The sequence below is a fragment of the Nicotiana tomentosiformis genome, chromosome 1 (assembly GCF_000390325.3).
Source record: "Nicotiana tomentosiformis chromosome 1, ASM39032v3, whole genome shotgun sequence".
NCBI classification, from domain to species: Eukaryota; Viridiplantae; Streptophyta; class Magnoliopsida; order Solanales; family Solanaceae; genus Nicotiana; species Nicotiana tomentosiformis.
The window spans coordinates 76,568,318-76,594,050 of record NC_090812.1 but is presented as its reverse complement, the minus strand read 5'-3'; the positions used below and the strand labels follow the sequence as shown (position 1 = coordinate 76,594,050).

At 38.9% G+C, this 25,733-nt stretch overlaps 3 protein-coding genes across 3 annotated transcripts; 2 read left to right on the top strand and 1 right to left on the bottom strand.

Annotated features, from left to right (window-relative positions):
* The first annotated feature begins 5,514 nt into the window (after positions 1–5,514).
* Positions 5,515–10,445, top strand: LOC104101223 (26S proteasome regulatory subunit S10B homolog B). The gene is made up of 10 exons (XM_009608668.4): positions 5,515–5,788; positions 7,413–7,532; positions 8,022–8,158; positions 8,263–8,424; positions 8,539–8,625; positions 8,709–8,795; positions 8,875–9,012; positions 9,426–9,617; positions 9,697–9,795; positions 10,089–10,445. The coding sequence occupies exons 1-10, from the start codon at positions 5,689–5,691 to the stop codon at positions 10,161–10,163; spliced, it is 1,197 nt and encodes a 398-aa protein (XP_009606963.1). The 5' UTR covers positions 5,515–5,688; the 3' UTR covers positions 10,164–10,445.
* A 78-nt stretch (positions 10,446–10,523) lies between these two features.
* Positions 10,524–15,745, bottom strand: LOC104101224 (bifunctional phosphatase IMPL2, chloroplastic). The gene is made up of 9 exons (XM_009608669.4): positions 15,256–15,745; positions 15,076–15,154; positions 13,191–13,285; positions 13,059–13,108; positions 12,063–12,187; positions 11,838–11,904; positions 11,340–11,429; positions 10,951–11,062; positions 10,524–10,832 (listed from the first exon to the last, which is right to left on the bottom strand). The coding sequence occupies exons 1-9, from the start codon at positions 15,608–15,610 to the stop codon at positions 10,762–10,764; spliced, it is 1,044 nt and encodes a 347-aa protein (XP_009606964.1). The 5' UTR covers positions 15,611–15,745; the 3' UTR covers positions 10,524–10,761.
* Positions 15,746–18,246: 2,501 nt separating this feature from the next.
* Positions 18,247–24,071, top strand: LOC138906978 (uncharacterized). The gene is made up of 3 exons (XM_070196741.1): positions 18,247–18,294; positions 18,852–19,499; positions 23,610–24,071. Exons 1-3 carry the CDS (start codon positions 18,247–18,249, stop codon positions 24,069–24,071), a joined length of 1,158 nt encoding a protein of 385 aa, XP_070052842.1.
* The last annotated feature ends 1,662 nt before the right edge of the window (positions 24,072–25,733 follow it).

Sequence of the window (25,733 nt, the reverse complement as noted above, 5' to 3'; positions counted from 1 at the left end):
GGTCTAGTGATCATTTTACCTTGATAACAAGCATCATAAGAAAATTCATTATTTGTAATAATCTTCAGGTTCTTTAATGGATGCCCACTCGAATTTTCAGTAATTCGTCTCATCATTATTGATCCAGGATGGCCCAAACGGCTATGCCAAAGCATAAAAGTATTTGAATCAGTAAACTTCCGGTTTACGATAGAGTGTGCTTCAACTGTGCTAATCTTTGAATAGTATAAGCTAGAAGATAAAGTTGGTAACTTTTCTACAATGCATTTCTGGCCAGAAATATTCTTTGTAATACAAAGATATTCCACGTTCATTTCATCTATTGTCTCAACATGATATTCATTTCGGCGGATATCTATAAAGCTCAACAAGTTTCTTCGGGACTTGGAGGAGAACAATGCATTATCGATAATAAGTTTTGTTCCCTTAGGCACAAATTCAGTAGCTCTTCCGGAGCCTTCAATCAAATTTTTAAGGATTCAAATTCTTCTTTCGAATGAATGAGAGTCCCGTTAATTAACCTAATGACAGGTTCTATGAACATATGCAAAAATATAGTGAATGCATGATTTTTCGAAGAACGTCTCTCGACTATTCTTCTAAATTGGATTAATCGATAACTCTCTAAGCTCTTTCGATTACGGATGAGAGGCGTAAAATCAACCCAAATAAGATAATGCAATGCGAATTGCAGCAACACTTCTCTTTCGATTAAAGTAAAATCACAATTGGCCTTGCAATTCAATTAATAACTTATTCAATGAATTCAGACAATTAACAGAAATTAAAAACCCAAAACAATAGTCAAATTATAATATCCGTCAATAACCCTAAGAAACATTACTCCATAGTGGAAAAGTTATTCATCGCAAGAGTATTAGAAGAACAAGAAGTCATTACAATTCACAAAATCAAACCAACTTCCATATTGAATGAATTGGATGAAGTAATTAGAGTCTCTGTTGTTTCCTTGCCTTCTTCTCTCCAAAAGTTGCTCCAAAATCTCTGATCCCTTATTTTGAGACAAGCTAGGCTTCATATAGGTCAAAAAGAGTCGCCTCCGAATTTACCAAAATAGGCTTGGGTAAAGTTCCCGGAATGAACGTGCGCGGCCGCACATCTGGAGCTGTGACCGCGCAAATCTGGCAGAGTACTGTGTCACTTGCGCGGTCGTATGCACGCTGGGGGCCTCTCATGCACGGTCGCGCATCTGAATTTCGCTCCTACTCAACTCTTTTTTCTCCCATTAAGTGCACTACTCGTCCGTTGACCCCAAACACGATCCCGACTTAATTTATTGGGCTTTTACTCAGACTTTAAATCTTCAAATAGCTCGAATTAGCTCCACAACATCTACATAACTCGGAATCGCTCCTACGAGGCATAAAACACACACTCATTGCAAAACAATATCATTTAAAACTCAAACACTAATACAGTGCAGTGAATTATAGTGCAATAAGTGACCAAAATACGCAATTATAGCCTTCCATCAACCACCGACCCCAGATCCTTGAATCTCCGAATCCTGAACCCCAACCTTGACCCCCGATCCCTGAACTCCCCTCCCTCTGTCCCCATCCCATTTCGGCCTTCATAATATTTGCCTAAATTATAGTATATAAATACAGTTGAAATAATATTTTCGCTTACTAATCAAATTTCAAAAAATAAGTATAAAAGTTTTTTATTTTGCGAAAATTATTTTCCTTCTTACAAAAGACACCTTTAGGTCTAAATTATATACCTCCCGTGATAAGGACCTCTCACAAGAGGGTGAGCATATAATACTTAAATGCTGGCTCCTTTACCGTTGGAATAATACCAATAATTCAAGAAAGTTGTAGTAAGCCTTCTGACTTCCAAGTATAGACAACATTATAGTGCCCACTGCCCAGTAAGAACACTTTGTAAGTTCTATCTAACTTAATAATTATGACGTGACAACCCATTCTGCATGATATATTTTTAACTTTTAGGAGAAAATAGAAAGAAACAACAACAAAAAAATAACAAGGGTATAGGTATTTTATATTATCACAAAAAAATATCTGGCGGGGTCACCTCGGCAAAATTAACCTATAGTACTGTGTTTGTCCTATAGCAAAACTTTATAACTCCTCCATATTAATAGCACAATTTGCTTCAAAGCCAAATTCAGGAGTTAGACTCTGATTAGGTTTTTTATAATGATTTCGACATTTAAGCTTATTTAAGCAGAGACGAAGTCAAGATTTTAATTTTATGAGTTTTAAAATTTAAAACGATAACTTTAAATAGTAATAATTAAATTTAAATTTTGTATATATTTAATAATTTCTTAATATAAATACACTTTTTCAGTAAAAACTATTGAATTTTATCGAAAGGTAGGTGCATTTCTAGATTTACCCATAATTTTCGGCTTTTCTTTTTTGAGCGGTTAACCTAACATTATAAGTTGGTAGGACAATTGGACAAAGTGTATTTGTAGTGCCGCCCAACTAGAAGTTAGAAAAATTAATTGATTGTGCATTGCCATAAAGATTATTTACATTATCAATTTAACTTGACCATTTATAATAAATTAAGTTATTATTTTATTTTTTTAAATTGTCGTATGTGATAATATAAAATACTTATAACTTTAATTGTGTGAAGTTGCTCATATTACCAATTTCAAACCCGAACAAAAAGAGGGTTACAATAGATTCCTAACCCAACATAAAACTAACTACTAATTTAAGAAATTTATTAGGCAGCGCACATAACTTACAAACTGTTATAAAATAAAGACAGTAAAGTAAAGACAAGTATAGAGAGAAACTGATATATTATTCAAACTTCAAACTTATGTACATAATGAACTGAATTCTCTTCTATTTATAGAAGAAAGGAAGTTGTTGTGTAAGCTGCTACTGCAAGCTGCTGTGTAAGTTACTTGTAAGCTGCTGCGTAAACTGCTACTCTAAGTTGTTGTGCCAGATATAGATAATCATTTACCATGGGTAATATTTATCCATAACGGAGTACCGAAAGGATAAACTTCTTCAGGAGGCTTATTTCCAATAGAGTACTAAATAGATAAACATATTTACGGCGGAGTCTCATATGGATAAGCTTCTTCAGGAAGCTTATTTACAAAGGAGTACTAAATGAATATCCATAATATAATATATTTATAACACTCCCTCTTGGATATTCATTAAAAGATAATGTGTCTCATTAAAACCTTACTAGGAAAAAACCCTGAGGGAAAACATCTTAGTGAAGGAAAAAGAGTATATATATTTAGTAATACGTATTGCTAGTTGCCTCATTAAAAACCTTATAAGGAAAACCCTGTGGGAAAAAACCTTAGTAAGGAAAAAAGAGTACATCGCGTATTTTACTCCCCCTGATGAAAATCTTGTTTCAAATATTTAAGTCTCCACATTTCAATCTTGTATACTATCTTCTCAAAAGTTGAAGTTGGTAAAGATTTAGTGAATAAATCTGTCTGATTGTCACTTGAACGGATTTGTTGCATATCAATGTCACCATTTTTCTAAAGATCGTGTGTGTAGAATAATTTTGGTGAAATGTGCTTCGTTCTATCTCCTTTTATAAATCCTCCCTTCAATCGGGCTATGCATGCAGCATTGTCTTCGTATAAAATTGTGGATCTTTTCTCACATTCCAAACCATATTTTTCTCGAATAAAATGAATTATTGAACTCAACCATACGCATTCCCTACTTGCTTCATGAGTAACTATTATTTCATCATAATTTGAAGAAGTAGCAACAATAGATTGCTTTGTGGTGCGTTATGATATGATAGTACCTCCACATGTAAAAACGTACCCGATTTGAGATCTAGCTTTATGGGGATCAGATACAGATCTAGCTTTATGGGGATCAGAATACTTTTTGAATCTCATCTCTCGATATTGCTGCTGCAGGAGCATATTCGAGGCATGAAAAGTGGTGAAAGTTTTCTCCAACATATCATGATCAGTAATATTATCACCACATAATTTCAATTGGGAAATAATTCTGAACATAGAAGAATTATACTCACTGATAGATTTAAAATCTTGTAGCCTTAGATGAGTCCAATCATAACGTGCCTGTGGAAGAACGACCATCTTCAGGTGGTCATATCTATCTTTCAAATTATTCCACAGTATGACTGGATCTTTAACAGTAAGATATTCCATTTTCAGGCCCTCATCAAGGTGATGGCGTAGGAATATCATTGCTTTGGCACGGTCTTGGTTTGATGCCTGGTTTTTATCTTTGATGGTGTCTGCCAGACCCATCGCATCAAGATGAATTTCGGCATCAAGCACCCATGACATGTAGATTTTTCCCGATATATCCAGGGCTACAAACTCAAGTTTAGAAAGATTTGACATTATTTAGAAAAAGAAAGTTCGTACCTCTGATACTTTCAAAGTATTTTCTCGAGATGAGAGAGTCTCGTGCTGATAACGTGTTATAAAATAAAGACTGTAAAGTAAAGACAAGTATAGAGAGAAACTGATATATTATTCAAACTTCAAACTTATGTACATAATGAACTGGAAACTCCTCTATTTATAGAAGAAAGGAAGCAGCTGCGAGGCTTTTCAGGAAGCAGTTGCAAGGCTTTTCTTTAGCTGCTTGTAAGTTGTCTGCATGAGCTGCTTGCAACCTGCCTGTTTAATAAGAAGCTCCTGCAAATCATTTCATTGAGCTGCTTGCAACCTGCCTGCATCAGCTGCTAGACATCCACAATATAATTATTTTCATAACACTTTTAAGTTTTTAACTCCATCTTTTTTTTTGTAGTAATGACCCTAGATAGCCACTCTAAAGGGCTGCTATTTAAGATTTAGCTAGTGCATTCTGAAATTTAGTTTTTCAGTTCAAATTTCGGGGACAAAATTTTTCTGAAATTAAAATTTCAGGACAAAATAAGTATTGACTAATATCTAAATAGTATGCACTTGCCTCTTTTTTTATTTTAAGGGATAAAATGGAGTGATCATAGTTCAACTTTGGTGTTATGAACTCCAATCTTAACGGTCTCTAGGAACGTCATAACAAACTATTTTATTAATTGTGAAACATAATTTACTGCTATCGAAATAATTGTGTTTGAAGTCTAATTTATTTTTTGAAAAATAACTAACCTAAATAGCTGCACATCCAACTGCTTAAACTAAAAATAGCCGTAAATATATAATATATGTATAATCGTGTATAATCAATGCATATTCTACGTATATCAGATAGAAAAGGTGGACAGTGAATTAGGCCGGCTATTTGTGCAAAGATCCCGGTTAAACTGAAGCAGTTAATGTATTTTATTGAGAATACTTGGTGGGTTCTTTTAAGGGAAAACTACATAGTATATCCGCTCTAAAAAATAATAGCCATCAAAAGTATATTTTTGTATATTAAAGTATTATAGCCAAATGTATAATTTGTCCTTCTTTTAACTTTAGTTATTGGGCTCAGATACCTAATTGGGCTTGAATAAAGATGACTTCCCTGAGCACAAGAAGTTGGCCCTGTACGTCTTCCCCTACTATACGTCGGAATAATAATTAATAGCAACGGTGTGCTCAAAGTATTGTACTTTCCGAACAAGGGATCTATACATTTCTTGGTTCTCAAGTTGAGAGTTGTTCACCACCGATATCAGAAAGCAGTTTCCACAGATCTTTGAGCAAATTCCGTTATGTCTACCGAAGAAGAAGCCGCCCGACGCCGTACGGCACTCGCCGACTATCGGAAGAAGCTCCTTCAGCACAAGGAGCTTGATGCTCGTGTTCGGACAGGTCACATTCTCAATCTTAAACCCTAGTGATCTAATAATTGATATTGATTTCGGTTTGCTCTAGTGTTTTTGTATGTTCAATATCATCAATTTATACAATTATTTACTCCTAAATGAGGTAGATTAGGTGATAATTCTTCAGTTCGATGCTTGGAACTTTTGTTCTTCTGTGAGATTAGATACTGTATGTTCTATGCAGAAAGTCGATGCAGCAATTGTTGATATGTTAAGAGTTTAAATTCTTATATGTTTGAACCCGCCTGATACTTGTGTGAGATTTATTGTATTGCCATGGTTATGACAATGTGCATTAAAATGTGATTGCTTCATGTTGAAATTAAGCATTACATGAAAAGAACAATAATAATAGAGAACGCGTCGAGTTTCATTGAATGGTATAAGAATCTATAAGGTTCTATGTTGCACTTCCAACAATTCAAATGCGTATATCAGCCAATAATTGTGCTTTTCACTTGCTTCAGGTGAGTAGACAGATGATAAGCATAGGAGCGGGTGAGTTTGTATTTTAATTTTAGGAAGAACTTTTAAAGATTAAAGTGTTGAACAGCAAATAAGAAGCCAATGCAAGTGAACAAATCCGTTAAACTATGTGTAAAAGTCACTTCCTTTATACAGATTCTGACTTCTAAAATTCTAAATTGTTACTCATTATTCCTTACCTCATATGATGTATCATAGTATCTTGGCTTAAGTCCTTTTTTGCATATGTGCGCACGTGCGCGCACACACACACACACACACATGTATGTATATATACTATATGATTTTGGGAACTTAATACATATGTGTGAATTTTCAAGGTTCGGGGTAAAACATGGTGGCCTATATAATTTAATGTAACCTAATGTAGAAGGTTTCATAAAGATTCGATCTTGCAAATGATAGTTGCTACATATCTTTTCTTCGTTATCAACAATTCTTGCTCGATGGACAATGGATTCCTGTTCTGATAATCAACATTTTTTTATGCGCAAAACCATTGACTAGATTGTGCCAATCCTTCTGGTCTTTCCATTTTTTAGATCTGTTCTTCACTAAATGCCTCTCAAGTCTCAACACCACAAGTACAAGTGCTGCTGGGTCGGGGTTGTCATACCTTCATCAGCCAACAAACTATAGCCTGATGATTTATTTATGCATGCTTTGAAATATTATAATCTTATGAATAAATCTATCCCTTTATTCATAAAGGATGGTGTAGCTATCTCGTTTCTTGGTTGACATATTCATTACAGATCTCAAATCAAACTCTGATAAACCAATGCTTCTCATTTGGAAATTGGAGCTTATGTATGTGGTCTCTCACCATATTCTCTGTTACTGTGTCCTTAGTTTCTTGGAGTTTGCGACCTTGCCTGTGATACATCAGAGATTGAGAGGGAAAATATTAGAGCATAAATTAGAGCATATTATTTTTTATAAGTGATCATGAGGCTAGTGATACATTTTATCTGTACTTTATTATTTGTTCCATCTGTTAACTTGTTTTTCTATGAGCTGATAAGCAACTTAAATTCGTGGTCTACAAAGCCTCATAGTATTCATATTGTTTTTATCTTCTCTTATTCTATTGCTTCTCCTGATTATAAAGTTGCTCTGCTCAGTGAGAGAAAACTTGCGGGCTACCAAAAAAGAATATGCTAAAACCGAAGATGATTTAAAGTCTCTTCAGAGTGTTGGACAGATCATAGGAGAAGTGCTCAGACCTCTAGATAATGAGCGTTGTAAGTACCCTTTATCTTGACTAATATTCATTTAGTTTTTTACTCCTCGGAATGTGCTATTGACCACAAAGTTGTGGTTTCTTTCCTTTTCTTTTGACCAGTGTTATCAAAGGCGCAAAAAAGCTCTAAGGTCCGTTGGGGCTTTAAGCGCAAAGCGCAAATAATGTGTGGGCTTTAATGAAAAAAGGCGCAACCGGAGAAAAAGTAAAAATATGTATATGTAGTCTAAGACTAATAATTATAAGCATGAATAGCAAATATATGGACAAAGAAATTGGAAAATAAATTACGATAAAGTGAAATATCAATTGTTTAATGTCGCCTTTTCAGGATTACACTCATTGGTAAGGAAAAGTATGCGTTAAAGCCTTGGTGCGATAAGCGTGATTTATGCGCCCCTTTGACAACACTGCTTTTGACATGAAAGAAGTTGTTAAGGAAGTGGAAGAAATTCATGGGACTAACCAGTTTTTTCCATTACCGTATCAGTGATAGTTAAAGCTAGCAGCGGCCCAAGGTATGTGGTCGGCTGTCGCAGTAAAGTGGACAAGGAAAAACTGACTTCAGGCACCAGAGTGGTTCTCGATATGACGACGCTTACAATTATGCGAGCACTCCCCCGTGAAGTCAGTAGTTATTGTTTGCTTGCAAGCGCCAAATGTTTTGGTTTATGTTTAAAATATAATATTCGTCCGTTCCCAATTTCCTTATGTTGAGAAATTAATGACAGGTTGATCCTGTAGTACACAACATGCTTCATGAAGATCCTGGTAACATAAGTTACTCCGCGGTAGGTGGACTGTCAGATCAGATCAGGGAGCTGAGAGAATCCATAGAGTTACCTCTAATGAACCCCGAGCTTTTCCTTCGGGTTGGGATTAAGCCTCCAAAGGTGAATCTTTCAACTTAATCTTGTGTTTTACAGATTCTTTTAAGTTTGTCAGCATGGCAAAGATCACTTTTGCTTTTAATATTGCTTCTGAAGCAACCAACGTTTCTGTCTCAGGGTGTTCTTCTCTATGGGCCGCCTGGAACGGGCAAGACATTGTTAGCAAGAGCAATCGCTAGCAATATAGACGCCAATTTCTTAAAGGTTAGAGTACTAGAGTTTTAGATATATCCTCCTGTCTAATAGCATCTCACAGTGTGGGCTTTTATAATTGGTGATTGCTGCAGGTTGTATCAAGTGCCATTATTGATAAGTACATAGGTGAGAGTGCAAGATTAATCCGGGAAATGTTTAATTATGCTCGTGATCACCAAGTAAGGACTTCAATTGCATGTGACTGTTGATTCCTGGAGGTGCCATAAAATTTCTGAGTATCGTTGTCTTTTTTTGTAGCCTTGCATCATTTTCATGGATGAGATTGATGCAATTGGTGGACGTCGTTTTAGCGAGGGAACAAGTGCAGACCGTGAAATTCAAAGAACGCTCATGGAGTTGCTTAATCAGTTGGATGGATTCGACCAGCTCGGCAAGGTATAGATTTATCTTAAATGTATGTTTCTAATGTTTTGGGATTTGTTCCATAGTCCACGATCTATGATGTGCATCCTTCATACTCAGTCTCTTTGAATTCTTCAAGTTTGATTAAATATGCTGATTAAGGAAGGAAAGGTAAGTTGTTTTATGGTATCCTAATGTTAGAATCTGTGCATAAAATGATGCACCCTTTAAATAACCTATCTGTAGGTTTTCCACCTGAAGGGGAGTAAAAGTGACATCCAAGTTCAGATTCTACTTTTGATTAGTACATATCTTTTTACTTTTTAGTTTTAGGCGCGGAATTCAAATTATTTGAACATACTCCTAGGAAAGAGCAGAATGCATAAGACGGGGTTGGGATATTGTCTGTTTGCTTGTGTTGTTTTAATCTTAATTATTTTTTTCAGGTAAAAATGATTATGGCAACAAATAGACCCGATGTTTTGGACCCAGCTCTTCTTCGCCCTGGTCGGTTAGATAGAAAGATAGAGATACCATTGCCTAATGAACAATCAAGAATGGAAGTCCTCAAGATCCATGCTGCTGGGATAGCCAAACATGGTGAAATTGATTATGAGGCTGTTGTCAAGCTTGCTGAGGTGGGTTAATGATGCTAACATGAAAAACTATTATATCACTTTTGTCGCGTCAATTTCTGACACCATTTTTTATCCTCAGGGTTTTAATGGGGCTGATCTGCGGAATGTTTGCACTGAAGCCGGTATGTCTGCAATTCGTGCAGAGCGTGATTATGTCATCCATGAGGATTTCATGAAGGTATTGGTCTTCTTTTCCAAGATTTCTGTTAGCAAAGTGGTAATTTTTAATTTCACTGCCTGGCTTTTCTTTGAGTTTCACCCTATAGAGTTCTTCACGCTACCAAAGTGTTGGTGCTTGTTAAAAGAGTAATGTACTGACTCATAGTTAATCTACACGCGTCTTATCATGTGAAGCACTCTGGTTTTAGATTTTTACAACTACTCGAGATGCGTTGTTGCTTCTACTTTGTTACTTTTTCTTTTTTGTGTTCCTAAATTCTTTCTTCCTATTCTATCTTCATTTTCCTGTAGGCGGTAAGGAAACTGAATGAAGCAAAGAAACTTGAATCAAGTGCTCACTACAGTGCTGATTTTGGTAAGGAATAAGCGCGGGTGCAAGGGCCTCGGACCAAATGACACAACTGGACGCGATCTTCGCTTTACTGTGCTTGTGCCATTTGAGATTTGTTTATTCTGTATTTTAGATTATGTAAAGCAGCCACCCCTTTCCCTAAAAGCAGCTGCCTCTACTGAGTTTTATTTCACATCCGTTGAAGGATGGCAGAATAGAAGATACATGGTGGATGTTTATTTGCTGTATTTGCGTTTCTATGTACTGAATTATGATTGGCCTTAGATCCTTAAAGAAAAACAGACGTTTAACTTTGATCCTCAGGTGGTATATAGGCTGTGGTACTCAATACAGCAGAGGGATCCAATCGAATTTTTGACATCAAATAACGTGACTGAGAACAGGAAAAGCCAAGTAGTCAATTAGTCAGATGAACCAATTAACAGTGTGAGGTTACAACAGTGGACTACCATAATTCAGTTTAACAATTTAAATTAACCTAGAGTCTAGGTCGAAAATATTTAATAGCATTCATGTACGCCCAAGGGAGTTAAGCCTATGCAATGAGATCCCTTTGTTTCTTAATCTCCTCCATGAACAACTTCAACTACATAAATTGAAATATTGCTGCGCCTACTGCCACTGCAATGCATCCACAGCTTGCTGGTGAACTTGTCTATCACCTGCTGCCACTACATTGAAACCTGCCAATTGAACACCGAATTTAATTCACATATCGACTTGGGACATATTTTCAGACATACATGGTTAGGTTGTGTATATGAAATGATATTTTTTAATGAGAACAGTGATAAGAATTACTTGTGGCTGGTGAACCAGCAGAAGCTTCCCAAGTAAGTTGTTGTCCTTTCCAGTCGGTTATAATTCCTCCGGCACCTTCTATTACTGGTATAAGTGAGAGGATGTCGTATGGCTGGAATTTTTTGTTTTTAACTCAGCATAGAGATTGTGAAAACTAAAAAAGCAATTTAATGTCACTGACTGAGGGAAGTAAAACAGCGAAATTTTCGCCCCTGCACCAATATTATCAGGCAGGGTATATACCGAAGTTTCAATCAGTTGGTAATATTGGACATAACCAAAGAGACGCTAGCTGTCCTCTATAAGGAGGGAAAAAGCTCAATATGCACATTTGGGGAAGTAAAAATCATATCTTTATTATTCTAGGTTGCAAGGAGTGAGTAGCTGACCTTAAGACCAGACTCTATTACAAGATCCACAAATCCAGAAGCCAATAGGGCATAAGCATAGCAATCACATCCATACAGTGGAACTTTCACCTGTAACAAATGTAGAGGGAAGAGATAAGAATTCATTTTTTTTTATAAGGTAAATTGTATTAATCAAAAGGGAGAAAAAACTCCCGTATACAAGAAGTATACCAAGAAGTAGAGAATTTATATCAAAACATGATTCTCTGCAAAAGACGCCCAATCTTCTACACAAGTAGGAGCTATATAAGTGCACCAAAAAGCGATAAAAAATAAAAGACTATTCTTAAGATGTGAAAAGAGATAAAGAATTCATAGTGGAGGAAAGAGAGTGAAACTTATTCATTCTCTCTTCTTCTTCTTCAGTTTCTTCCCTACTCAGATCTTCTCATTGCACTCATTCCCTAGTTTTTGCTATCTTTATTGCACATTAGCTAGAACTCTATCCAATGATTTTTTGGCCATAGAATTACATACCTTGCTTCTAACACGAGCAAAGGCAAGCTCGGCGTCGCCTTCGAACAAATGTGGGCTAGTAGTGTACCTGAACTTGAAGAAAGAATGAAAATGAGAAGTAGATGTAGCACACTTTTGATAACCCTGAGAAATTGAACATATACACAGAATACAAGTACTTGAAGGTGAATAACAATGTTCTATCTTTTATAGAGAAAACTGAAAAGGTTCCAAGGAGCAACGTACAGGTAGGCCTTTGAAAGACTTGAACAACTGCGAGTGGAGATTTCTTGCCCATTCAAGCTAGTGCGCCGCCCACTTAAACCAGTCCACCTCTCTTTCAGTACAGGCTGGTCAATAATGCCAAGAATCTGGAAAAGCATGAATGAAGAAATCACATAGACAAACTTTTGAAAACACAGTTTATCTGCATATGTGTCTAACAGTCTACGGGAGCATAATATAAGGAGATTAAAGATAGTATCCTAGGCTGGAACTTTCATTACAACATGAGAAAGTTAAATGAGGTGGTTCCAGAGTCGAACACAATATTACTAACACAAGTGATCCCATATGGCACTAAGGAAAGAAAGCATAGATATAATATTATGTTCACAGCTATTAAGAAATCAAAAAGGCAAAAGCACCTATGTTATATTGCTAATTTCTTAAACAGACATCAATATTCCAACTCAGGCATCAGACCTTTCGCCCTTCAAGAAGAGGGAAAACATATACAGGTATAGAACCAAATGAGTAATGCATACAGGAACCATGCATGAACCAAGTGATCTAGGACTTCACTGTTGTGAGGGAAATGAAATAAAGAGGCGATTAAGCATGTTCTCAATATGGATATTCAATTGTATTTGGTACAGAAAATCTCTTGTAGACATTTAGGCAGAGTCTACATGAGAACCTCAAATTTCCCCTTTTGCTGTTATTTTTGGTTTATAAGTGCATGAGTATCTATCTCCGTTTCCTTTTTTATAAGTTATACCCGATGTCTTCTGCCAAGAGCAAATTTTCTTAGCTACAGTTAGAAAATCAAAAGTATGCCAACAGACGCTGTTTTAGTGTAAAATAACCCTTGGATTTCCAACTAGCAAACACTGTCGACACGAATGAAGTTTTGGAGAAAAATTGATAGTTGACAGTAGTAATAAGCAAGCTTTCATTGATCTAATAGCAAACAAGGCTTATTAATGATAAAAATAAAATCAACTGGCTAGCGATTCATACCGGTTTACCTTTGTACAACAGAGCAATAAGAGTGCCAAACAAGGGTTTCCCTGGTAAGCAAAAAGTATACTGATTCATGAATATTTGAACTACAAGTTAAACAGAGTTGATATGGGAAAGACAAGCAGGTACCTGTAATGAAACTCTTCGTCCCATCTATTGGATCTAAAACCCAAACATACTCTGCAATTTCCTCCTTACACCTCCATCCCTTCTCCTCTCCATAACTATCACCAAGCAGTTTAAACACAGATTTTCAGCAAGCGTACACAGATTGTGTAATACATGAAACAGAGACAAAAGGTCTCCAATATAGATATCAGGAAAAGCATCATTTTAACTCTTGACCAATGATTTAAGGAGTCAACGGCATTGAAAGACAGCCTTCCATTTTTATTCCAACACACTGGCGATGACACAATACAGAATATCAAGAACAAAAACTATAAGAATTGCATTGACTTGTGCCCATCGAATTAAAAGTGTGAATGGTATTCAGCTACCACGAGGACGATCCTACACAAGCAGATAGACTGGGCTACCAGTTAAAATTTGTGGAAAATTCACTTGTATTCTATTACTGTCTTATCAAAGTTCAAAGCACGGGAGCTTTTCAGCAAATAAGATCCATTTTAACTTTACTGCCTGCGCTTTTTTCTAGACGATTTATCTTTCGGCTCTCGATAGAATGAGATATGGCATGTCAGAAAAAATAAGTTTTCCAGCAAGTACATAATCACAACGAGATAGTGGTCTTTCCCTATGGCGAGTGTGAGGTTATGTTGACAAATATCATATGCTAACCGTCATACTAAGATAAGCCATTCTGAGCTAAAAGCAACAGTAATGCCAAGCTGAAAATGGTCGGTCCATCCGTAGGCCATTCAATTTAAAATTTTAACATGCACACATATTGGAATAGGGAATACTCCTCTCGAATGCTGTCAAAAAAATCACATTCCGTGAATCCAGGGGCGGATCTATGTATGGAATTGGGGGTGGCATGCCACCCGGTCGTTCAGATAAAGTTTTATATACATACTAGTATTTTCCACAAAAACGCCTACATAAGGAACAAGTGGCACCCCAAGTCACAAAATGACTGAAGGTGCCATGGTTGAAGTTCTGAAATTCCATGCACAACACCCGGGATCCACTCTCCAGATGCTCTCATTGTTCCCTTTTAGCCTTTATTTTCTTTATGTTCTTTTTGTTAATTTCTCTTATTTGTTTCATCTTAAATATTCACTTTTCTTATACAGATCCAATTTTATTATTTATGTTCCTTTTGTTAATTTCTCTTATTTTTTTCATCTTAAATATTCAGTTTTCTTGTAGAATTCCAATTTTATTATTTATTTATATTATATATTTACTTCCTTTGTCTTTTCCTGGATGTTCGTATTTTATTTGGATGGATATAATCTAATCATTTTCTTTTTATCCATATAATGTTATTTTATTAATTACAATTTTTTTTATAGTGATGCATCAAAGACATAGTATAATATTAATCAGCTACATGTAGATGGAAGGGGTGTATCACATATTCGTTTATGCATAAAACAAATTTTAAATTGGATTGAATAAATTCAAAATGGATCGAACCGAACCAAAGTAATCCAAAACGGATCGAATCGACTAAATGTACACCCTAATTCAATCTTCTTCACTAGTGGTCGTTTTACATTAAAATAGTGGCACCCGTAGCCATCAAATCCTGGATCCGCCTCTGCGTGAATCGAATGGGGAAGCCTACTCATCGATCAATTAGAAGTGAAAAATGGAGAGACTAAGTTCTATGCACGGACGTCATAGAAAATATCTACACGATTAGGTCACTATTAATAATTACATGTAATATTTTTGATAGACATAAATTATTAATCAGATAAAAATAGTAAATGACATGATAAAAATCACTGGTAAGAATTTTTACATTGTTAGTTAGTGTATACAAAGATAGCGATATTAAAGCGAGCAATAAGAAAACTAGTGAGAGCAAAAACTAACTCACATTGCATGGGAAGGGAAATTCTCTTGAATTATCTTCACCATAGATTCCTCCGCCGCTTGATCAGCAATCGTCACCGGACCTTTAACCATAAATTTCCACAAACATTTGAAAAAAAATCTCCGGATAGTTAACATTCGCAAGCAATTTATCCGCGTAAATTAAAATCAACAAAACACTCACTCGAATCTTCTTTATCGAGAATATCGAAGCTTTTCCGGAAATATTTGCGGATGACTTCACCAGCAGCATCAGCTAATTTGTTACCTACAGCAGCAAATTTGTCGAGCTCAGAGTTCTCAATGCCTAAATCCGCAATATCTCCGTGATTAGCGAGAATACAATTCGAAGTCATCGTAGGCGACGATAATTTGACTCCGCTTGAGATTGCGAACGAATTGGTATCGGAATGTAGAAAAGCAAGCGAATCGGAGACGATTCTCCGGCTATTAACGGCGGAGATTGATGAGGAAAGAGGTAGAGAGGTGCGGGGATTTAGAGAAAGGAAGTGAGATTGAGAGAGCATTTGGAGTTGCATTGAGGAGTTTTAATAGGCGGGAAAAGGAAGTGCTTCACGAGAGAAAGATCGGTGGGAGTTGGGAGTGAGCACAGATGGCGTAAAGCGGCGTATTGGTAAAAGGGGAAGTATGGAAGCTGATGTGTTTTCCACCGTCCGATGTGGAGTCATTTATCTCCGCAATTACAAGCACACAAGATACAGTGCGGCCCAACTGTTTAACATGAAATCAAAAAGATACTGTATCCCTTTCTTTAATATCCATTCTACTTGAAAGTTTAGAGCTGATTCCATAATATACCAATTTCTTAACTAAATTCTTCAAGTTTGTCGCATAAGTATAAATTCTTTCATTGATGGTAATAACTCGTCAGTGTTAATCTCGTTTACCCTTAAAATCGGATAACAATTAAATTTATAAGTGATTTTAAGGATATGTGATTTCACTTGGCACAAACTGAGAAATATGAAAATTGAAATTAGAAATTAACTGTAAAATAAAGCAAACCGACATATCATACAACTTTGGCCCTTGAGCTAGGTTGCTCTCGCACCAACTAAGTGTATTATTGAAGAGTAAGAACTGAACTACTGAATAAGAGAGTTTAAGAGAGAAAACGTAATATATTGCTTTGTTATGCGTGAATCTGTCCTTACAAAATGATTGGAACCCCCTTTATATAGTAGAGGAGTTCTACATATGGTACAATTCTAAATACAGAAGGAAATCCCCTGATTGGCTAATCAATCGGCCTTGACTCGATACATGTCGAGATCTCCGCCACAATCCTCGCCCGGTCACGGATTCCTCGACTTTCTGTTATTTGACTTATCAGGCTTCCTTCAATCTCGCTAGATCTCTATCCTTCTCGGTTTCGATCTTAGCTGGTCTCGATCTCGATCGATCCCTGAATCACGAGCTAGGCAATATTTATTCATATAACGATCCAATATAACTTGGGATTGAACCTCGGTCTGCCACCCCGATCTCGATTAACCATACAAAATCGGGCAAGCCTGATTTTGACCGTATACAGATAGTCCCCTCATTTTTTTAGAGAGTAATGACAAGAAATGATTTGAGCCTTCGATCATGACGTAATCGAGATGAGGAAGCAACCTCTTTCTGCGGAATAATTTTAGATGCTTTGGCCATTTAGTTTTTGTGGGCAAAGAAGAATGGAGACTGAAGTATTTGGTGTTTTAGGAAGAACAAGCAAAAAAACTCAAAGATCTGAAGATATGAAGCTTTGAAGAAGGCAAAGAACTATGGAGATTGGAATGAAAAAGATTTGAAAGTAAAGTTTGAAATAATGAAGAAGAGGGCTATTTATCGGTTTCACAACAACAGTTCAAAACTGGTAGTGGAGCCACGCCCTGAAGAACTTATTACCGAGGGGTGTTTCATAGATTCTGACTTTAAGGTTGAGAAACCCTCATCGGTTCCCAGTCAATGCGAGCCGATATCGAGATATATATGCTTGATACCCAAAAGCCTCCTCGAGCAGGTGAAGAAAGATTGCAACTGGGAAAATAAAGAGGTTGTGATACCGGCACCAGAAGAAGCGATCACCACCCACGTGGAAGGGTTCGTGAGTGTTTACACTTATCCTTTCATGCTGGGTCCCCTCGATCCGATCATCGTAGACTTCTGCAAGAAATACCAGGTGACCCTCGGCCAAATTCACTCCTCTTTCTGGAGGATCGTGATACTGCTCCTTTTCTTCGTGAGCAAAATCGACGGGCTTCCCTTCACCCTTGACCACCTCATAAGATTATTTAGCCCTCGACTCTATCGAGGTGGGCTGATAAAACTTCAACGCCGGGCCACCAAGGCTCTTATCTCGAGTATAGATGAAGACAAAGATCGGGGCTGGATGGGCCGGTTCGTTCGGGTGAAGACCACAGACCTAATCCCGACTGAAAGCATGCCATTTTCTGAGAAATGAAATATGAAACGTAAGTATGATTCCGTCTTAAATTTATGTTCGTTGTTTTTACTTCTTCATTATTTCTTATCAGTGTTATTCTCGATGCAGTCGTTGCTTGAATATCGGGTGCGGTTCACCACCTCAAGAACTGGGTTAGGAGCCTGGTTTCGACGTCAACACACGCCGAGCGCGCATGGCGCGATTTGTCAAAGGGTCGGTGGGAGTCTCGTACTCATGGTAAGCCTTTTTCCTGACTTACCGATTTGTCTATCGTTCAAACATCTTTTCAAACATGATTTTACTTACTTTCTCCTTTTGTAGGTCTCGTAAAGGACGCGACTATGAGACCCCCGTTCCGTGATGAAGAAGTTTCATCACCTATCTCGAAACCGGCGAAAGAGAATAAGAGGAAAAGGGCCTCGAACTTCGAGGATCAAAAACCCAAGAAGAGAACAACCCGTAAACCCAAGGGGAACACAATCCCACTGACTATGGAGTCAGTCCAAAGGCTAAGGGAAGAAGAAGAAGAAGAAGAAGAAGAAGAAGAAGAAGAAGAAGAAGAAGAAGAAGATTAAGAAGATGATTCTGGGCTGGTGGCCTGTGCGCGAGCTAGCACCGAGATTCGGAGAACTCCGGAACTGGTGGGAGTTGATACTACTCCGTATAGGCTCGATGAGGTCGAGGAGGAGGGTTCGGCCCAAGTCTCCGAGCCGAGAGGAACTAAAGATGCTTTATCTCGAGGCAAAGAGATCGTTGAATATGTGGTGGATGCTGGTGCAGAAACCGGGCTCGAGGCTTCCCAAGACGGAGGCGGCGCCCCAAAATACCCACTCGGGGCAATAGAGATCGAGTATTCCCCCTCGTTTCCTTTATTTCCCGAGTCGATGATACACGACGCTCAGGCCGTGGAGACTTGTTACGGGGAAGGAGCCCACAGAGAGGAAGATCCTTTCTGTGGTTATTTTGTTGGGGTAGACTGTGTCACTAGTCTGAGTGACTTGGAGGTTCCGAAGAAGAGTTCGGGCGAGGCTTCCTCGAGTTTTAAACTGACCAATCAGTTTCTGGCCCCTAGTACCGATCCCTCGTGCAAGCGAACAATCGTTATCACGCTCCCGGAGGATGCCCGGGTTCTTGCTGCCCCCGCAGGGGTGGCTAGCTACCTCCGACATTTGGTCACGGAAGAAGATCAAGCCCATATGGACGAGGTGGGAGCGCCTTGTATTTTCAACAAAGCCCAACATGCCCTGAACGGGTAAGTTCATATTTTCTTTGTCAATTTTCATACTTGTACTTTTCTCCCCTTATATAATTCCTTCTTTCTATTTTTGTAGGCTTCTGTGCTTCATCACAAGGCTTTATTTCGATCCCGAAGGGAGCTAAGCCGGTATGAAGCCGAAAACCGAGGGCTTATTGAGGAGAGAGATGCCTTCAAGCTTCTCAGTGAGCAGAGAGAAGGGGAAGCAAAAGGACTTTGGGTTGAGCTAGAAGTAGCTCAGAAAGAACAAGCTGATATGTCTGAGCAGGTCAAAAGAATCTTTGAAGTTAATGACACTGACTCGGGCGTGGTGGCTAACAGTTCGGTCCCACAGGTCCAGCGAAAACTCGATGTGATCGGACAACTTCGTGAGGAAGTGGACGCAGTGAAAGCGGAGGCCGAGGCATGGAAGAAGAACATGGACCGCCTTGCCTCAGAAAAGGAAGCTGCCCGAGCTCAACTGGCCTCGGTTGAGACCCAACTCCGAAGCTTGAAAGAGAAGGCCTTGGTGCAAGTCAAGAAAATTGAGGAGTTCCAATCTCGGTTCGATTCAACAACTTCCGATCGAGAGAGGTTGGCCACAGAACTTGCAACAGCCAAATCGGAGGTCGAAACGGCCAAGGCTAATGCTGATGCAATGGTGCCTGTCTACCTATCCGACACTGAAGCTGCTCAGGTTCGAGCAAAGGAGGTTGCCGAAGCTGCTCAGGCTCGAGAAAACTGGGTTGCCGAGCATGCTAAATGCCAGTCTCGAAGGGAGACTCTCGAGGAGATCCATGCTCATGGCTTCGATCTTACAACCGAGATCGAGAATGCTAAGGAGCTCGAAGCTTAAGCCAGAGTGTTAGCCTTTCCTGATGATGATGATTCTGGGAGTATGAGCGGATCTAAAAGCGGAGAACGCCTCGAGAGCGAAGAAGCTGCTCTCGGAGAAGACTAAGTCCTTTAGGATTAGTATTTTTTGTGTTTCTTTTAAGATCGTTTCTTTTGTAGAGAAATTTGATCGGGCCATGGTTCCATTGTAAATGATTTTTGACATATATATATATATATATATATATATATATATAAACTTTCTTTCTTTCTGCCTTATAAAATTATGAAGTTGTATTCTAAGGTCCGAGGTTTATACAATTTGATTGAAACCGAACTAGTATAGCCTTTAGGTTTTATGATCGAGTGAGTGCTTGCTCGAACTCGAAGTAAGGTAACCTTTAGGTTTTTTATTTGAGCGGGGATGGTCTCTCGAACTCAAAGCAAAAAAAGCCCTTAGGCTTTTGTATTAGACCGATGAGCCTTTGTAAAAAGATTGTTTATGACTTTCTCCCCTTTTCGGCTTGAAAAAGTTTTTTATCATTTGTATTTGCAAAACTTGTAATGCCTTAGCATGCAATAAGGAACTGTTCGAGAGTTCGAACAATTTTGTACTCATTAGAGTTTTCGAGGCTTGATATTACCGAAACCTTTTTACCGGGGGTAGCCCTTTTAACCAGTTTATGAGGAAATTAGAAGGCCTGTTTGTTACGGAATTCGGACATCTCCGAACCATGTTAATTCGGCCGTAGCCTTTTTAGTTTGGGATTTTTCCCTTGGGCTTATTTTCCTGTTTTACTTCGAGCTTGCCCGAAGTGTCAGTCCCCGAGTGGGGTGGCTGTGGCCTATAAAAATCGAGGATTGCCTAAAAGGTCTTATGATCTCAGAGTTTTAATAATTCGATCTCGTTTATTTTTCGGACGACAGTTCCCGAGCATGGGGTAATTATCCGAACTCTGGTTATTGTCGGCCCTGTGAACAACTTCCTGTGATGGCTCGGGTTCGACCCTACTCGGTGCGTGGTTCTGATTTTGAAGTTGTGCTATTGCAGCTTGTTGAGCTTGCAGTATTTCGAATATTATTCGAAGGCTGATTCCGCCTTCTTCACCGCCTTGTAAGTTCTGACCGGCTGATCGAACATCTCTACGGACACTATTTTCGGGGTCGATACCTAATTTTGCATTCAGGGCAACATGGGAACTGACGTCGGTAGGGTCTGCAACTGGTACTCCCTCGAGGTCAACTGGAGGCACTTCGTTTCCTGGGGCGGCTATGTTGCCGTTTTTGCCATGAAAACCAAGGCCATTGTCGATGTGTGTGGGTACTGCTCGAGAGTTTGACATGCTGATCCTGGAATAAAAAATGCTTACTGATAAGTAGGGATTTTGACCGCTTATTTACTCTCTTTTACTTGCGTTTTAGCTCAAAAATGCTTAAAGGTATTCTCGGGAACTAATAAAATGTGCTTTCGTGCAGGAATATTGGGAGACGATCCAAAGAAGTCAAACTCAACTCATAAAGGAGTAAAAAATGGACAAGGACCAAAACAAGGCAAAAAGTCCTATAGAGCGGACGGCACAATACTGTGTGCATCCGCAGAACAATGAAACATCATTGTGAGATGTCCTTCAGAGTATGCGGACGACACAATTATTGTGCGGCCGCAGAAGAGGAGATTCAGAGAGTTAGTTTTTGGGAAAGCTGAAGATATGCGGACCGCACCATAATTGTGTGGCTGCAGGATGACAAGTGCGGACGCACTCATAATTGTGCGGTCCGCAGAAGAGAAGAATCAGAGAGCCATGTTCCAGTCCAAGTTCAAGTGTGCGGCCGCACTCAGAATTGTGCGGTCCGCACAATCAAATGAAGTGCGACCGCATCCCACTTTTATGCGACCGCAGAAGGACCAGTTGACCAGTCAAACTCAGAGTGCGGACCGCACACAAAATTGTGCGGCCGCACAACCTCCACATGGGCATTTTTGTCAGATATTTTCAGCTTATTATAAATAGAACTTTTTGTCATTTTTAGAGTAAGTTTTGTTTTGGGAGAGCACCTGAGCCGTTTTTCTTTACTGTTTTGAGTAATATTGTACTAGATTAGCTTCTAAACATTACATTTTTCCCCTAATCAATTATTATGCATTTTATCTTAATTTTTTCTTATATTTCTTTATTTTTTATGAGTAGCTAAATTTCTATCTAGGGTTGTGGTCCAACCCTAGTGTGGGTACTTAATGAGTGTTTGATTTAGGACTTTGTGATTGGGTTAGTGATATTTAGCCTAGTTCTTGCTTGAATTCAAGAATTAATGGTTGCAAACATTGATTCATGCCTAATTGACTTAGTCTCTACTTGATAAAGAGATACTAAGTCTAGGAAAACTTGGCTAACAAGAAATTGGGGTGAACTTAAGAAATTGATAGCCCCAATTTAAAGGGTTGAATCTAGAGATAGTAAGACCCGACTTGAGCATTTATCACTTGTTGTGTGCAATGCCCATTTGGACTTGTGAAAGCTGAATTAGGCAAAATCACTCAAACTACCGAGAGGTATAGAATGGGTAATTGCATGTGATTGCTATATTATAACCCCGACCAATCAAACTTGTCCTAGAGTTTACAATCCATTAGGTAACCACCTAGGTGGAAGTCACGACCCTAGATCTTTTATCATTTGGAAAATAACCAAAACAAAAAATATTTTCTTCTAGTTTTATAATTGCAATCAATAGTTTAAAGTAGAATTAGAAACAACAAACAAGAATGTGGAAGTATAATCTAAGGCATATCGTACAATTACACTAAATATATACCTAATCCCAATTCTAACTCCCTGAGAATTCGACCCCGAATTGTGTTGGGTTTTATTATTGCTTCGACTGCCTCACTACCTATATTTGTGGTGTGAGTTTGGGCGACATCAATTTTTTGGCACCGTTGCCGGGGAGTTAAACAGATTTAGCTTTATATCTAGGTTTTTGTGTGATTTGCCTTCTTTTCTTTTCGAGTCACTAATTTTGTTTTTGAATTGCTATAGGTACGAGAATAGTTCTCAACAACGAGCCCATTGGTAATTTGCCATTGGGGAGGAAGTGGACGATGATCAAGGAGATGAGGTTCTTCCCGAACCTTAAGCAAATAGGCAAGGCCGACCGCCTCATGATAATGTTCCCGTCCCTCCCCCACCTCCACCAAGAGAGGCAGCGCACCGGGTGTTGTCGAACGAGGATTATGCAAGTGCTATAGTCCCGCCCCACATTAGGGCGTGCAACTTCCAAATCACCAACGTGATGCTTACACTACTTGAGCAACGAGCATTCTTCACTAGGGCTCCAAATCAAAATGCTTACAAGCATCTCAAGGGGTTCGTCGATACTTGTTGGGGGAGCAAGAAAACCAATGTTTTTGAGGACGCACTGAGGTTGAGGCTATTTCCCTTTTCTTTATGGAGAAAAGCATTGGACTGGCTAGGGAGATTGCCCAATCATTCCATCCATACATGGGATGAGTTGGCCAAAATATTCATTGCCAAATTCTTCTCTCCGGGGCATATGGCTACACTACGGGATGAAATTCTAGCGTTCAAACAAGAGCCCAATGAGCCATTGCACGAGATTTGGGAAAGATATCGTACCATGGTTAAAGAGTGCTCGAATAATGATATGACCGAGGCCATGATCCAAAAAACCTTCTACAGGGGGATCAACACAACAAATCAATGTGTGGTAAATTAACTTGCCGGCGGGAACTTAATGAACACACCTTATGCCAAAGCTTGTGAAATTTTAGATGAGATGGCGGATACCTCATCGGCATGGCAAAGTAGGGCCAATGTTCCGCAAGGTGACCCCAATGTCATCCACCTACACAAGGAACTACATGATCATGGGCAAGCTATCGCAGAGTTAACAACCACAATGAACCAATTGGCCAAAGCTCAGCTGCAACAAGTTCAAGAGCCGAAACAAGTGAATGCGATGGAAGATGTAAATATGATGATGAATAAGAGACGACAAAAAGGTCAACAAGGGCAAAGCCGTCCGTAACAATTCATGCAAGATGTTAGTGGGTATGACCAAGGTGATTCGTATAATGAGCAAGAAGAAGAAGTGCAATACGTCAACAATTACCAAGGGCAAAGGAACAACTCTCAAGGACCAAATCAACAATGGCGATCTCAAGGAAATCAAGGAAATTGGAACAATCAAAACCACCAAGTCAATTGGAGTGGTGGTACCAACAATCAAGGTAATTGGAACAATAACAATAATCAAGGCAATTGGAACAATCAAGGCAACCAAGGCAATTAAGGTGACAACAATCAAGGATATTGGGGAGGCAACAACCAAGGGAATTGGGGGTCAGGCTCTCAAAGGCCCCCGATGTATCAATAACCAAACAACCCGCCTCCTTATCCATCTCAAGTTTCTAGTTCCTCCAACAATGAAATGGGACGGATTGAAAATATGTTCAAACAAATGATGGAGAAACATGCTAACTTCGATACTCAATTAGTCTCTGACAACACTTCAATCCGCAATTTGGAAGTTCAATTGGGGCAAATCTCGCAAGATTTAAACACTCGTCCTAAGAGAGCACTACCTAGTGATACGGTGGTGAACCCGAAGGGTGGGAACAACACGGAACATGCCATGGCCATAACAACAAGGAGTGGAAGAGGTGAAGGTACAACCACCTCAAATCAAAAAAGAATTGTGGATGGTGATGTAGTGGTTCAAGAAGATGAGATTCCAAGCAATGTGGTTCAAGCTAATGAAGAAGTGAAAATTGACATTGATGAGAGTGCGGAGGAGACCCAAGAAGAAGCGAACTCGTCTAGGGAACACGTGATTGACATACCAGAACCGGTAGTGCCAAAGGCCAAGGCACCAATGCCAAGGCCTCCTCCTCCATGCCCTCAAAGTCTTTCCAAGAAAAATAGTGAGAACTAATTCAAGAAGTTTATTGACATGATGAAGAGCTTATCCATTAATGTGCCATTGGTTGAGGCGTTAGAACAAATGCCCGGTTATGCAAAGTTCATGAAAGATTTGGTGACAAAGAAAAGATCAATGAATTGTGAGACTATCAAGATGACACATCAAGTGAGTGCTATTGTGCACTCAATGGCTCCGAAATTGGAAGATCCCGGTGCTTTCACAATCCCTTGCATTATTGGAAGCGTCGACTTTGCGAAAACTCTATGTGATCTAGGGGCGAGTATCAACTTGATGCCCTGCTCAATGTTCAAAACTTTGGGAATTTGGCAACCAAGACCCACATCTATGAGGTCAAAAATGGCAGATTGTACTATGAAGAGACCATTGCGTATTATTGATGATATGTTGGTTCCTATTGATAAGTTCATCCTCCCGGCAGACTTTATGATTCTTGACTGCGAAGTGGACTATGAGGTGCCTATTATCTTGGGTAGACCTTTCCTTTCTATGGGGAAGGCTCTTGTTGATGTGGAAGCCGGTGAGCTTACCTTTCGGGTGGGCGATGAAAAGGTAGTTTTTCATGTGTGAAAATCTATGAGGCAACCGAATAACAATGAAGTTTGTTCGTTTATGGACTTAGTCACCGAGGTGATTGTTGATGATGCTAGTGCCATGATGAATGCTGATGATACTTTGGAGGCCGTATTGCTTAATCATGATGATGAGGAGAAGGATGACTATGTGGAATGTGTAAATGCATTACAAGGAATGGGGTCATATACTTATGAACCCCAAAATTTGTCCTTAGATCTTGAGAACAGGAAGACTCCTCCAACAAAGCCCTCGATCGAGGAGCCTTCCACTTTGAAGTTAAAGCCATTGCCTTCACATCTCAGATATGAGTTTCTTGGCCCATGTTCTACTTTACCTGTTATTCTTTCCTCTTGCTTGACTAACGTGCAAGTAGATTCTACTTTGACGGTGCTTCAAAAGAGGAAGAAAGCTATAGGATGGACACTGACGGATATTTGGGGTATAAGCCCCGCCTTTTGCATGCACAATATTATTTTGGAGGAGGATGCCAAACCCTCCATTGAACATCAAAGAAGGTTAAATAAAGCAATGCAAGAGGTGGTAAAGAAGGAGATCATAAAGTGGTCTGATGCCGGGGTAGTTTACCCCGTTTCCGACAGCTCGTGGACCT

Coding starts and splice junctions, on each gene's coding strand:
- LOC104101223 (XM_009608668.4), top strand. CDS start 5,689: ATGTCTACCGAAGAAGAAGCCGCCCGACGCCGTACGGCACTCGCCGAC. Junction 5,789..7,412: donor TGATGCTCGTGTTCGGACAG/GTCACATTCTCA, acceptor TGCTCTGCTCAG/TGAGAGAAAACTTGCGGGCT. Junction 8,425..8,538: donor TTGGGATTAAGCCTCCAAAG/GTGAATCTTTCA, acceptor TTTCTGTCTCAG/GGTGTTCTTCTCTATGGGCC.
- LOC104101224 (XM_009608669.4), bottom strand. CDS start 15,610: ATGCAACTCCAAATGCTCTCTCAATCTCACTTCCTTTCTCTAAATCCC. Junction 13,286..15,075: donor AATTTCCCTTCCCATGCAAT/GTGAGTTAGTTT, acceptor GCTTGGTGATAG/TTATGGAGAGGAGAAGGGAT. Junction 12,188..13,058: donor TGTTGTACAAAGGTAAACCG/GTATGAATCGCT, acceptor ATGCTTTTCCAG/ATTCTTGGCATTATTGACCA.
- LOC138906978 (XM_070196741.1), top strand. CDS start 18,247: ATGCTTTATCTCGAGGCAAAGAGATCGTTGAATATGTGGTGGATGCTG. Junction 18,295..18,851: donor TGAATATGTGGTGGATGCTG/GTGCAGAAACCG, acceptor CTATTTTTGTAG/GCTTCTGTGCTTCATCACAA. Junction 19,500..23,609: donor CTCAGGCTCGAGAAAACTGG/GTTGCCGAGCAT, acceptor GACGACAAAAAG/GTCAACAAGGGCAAAGCCGT.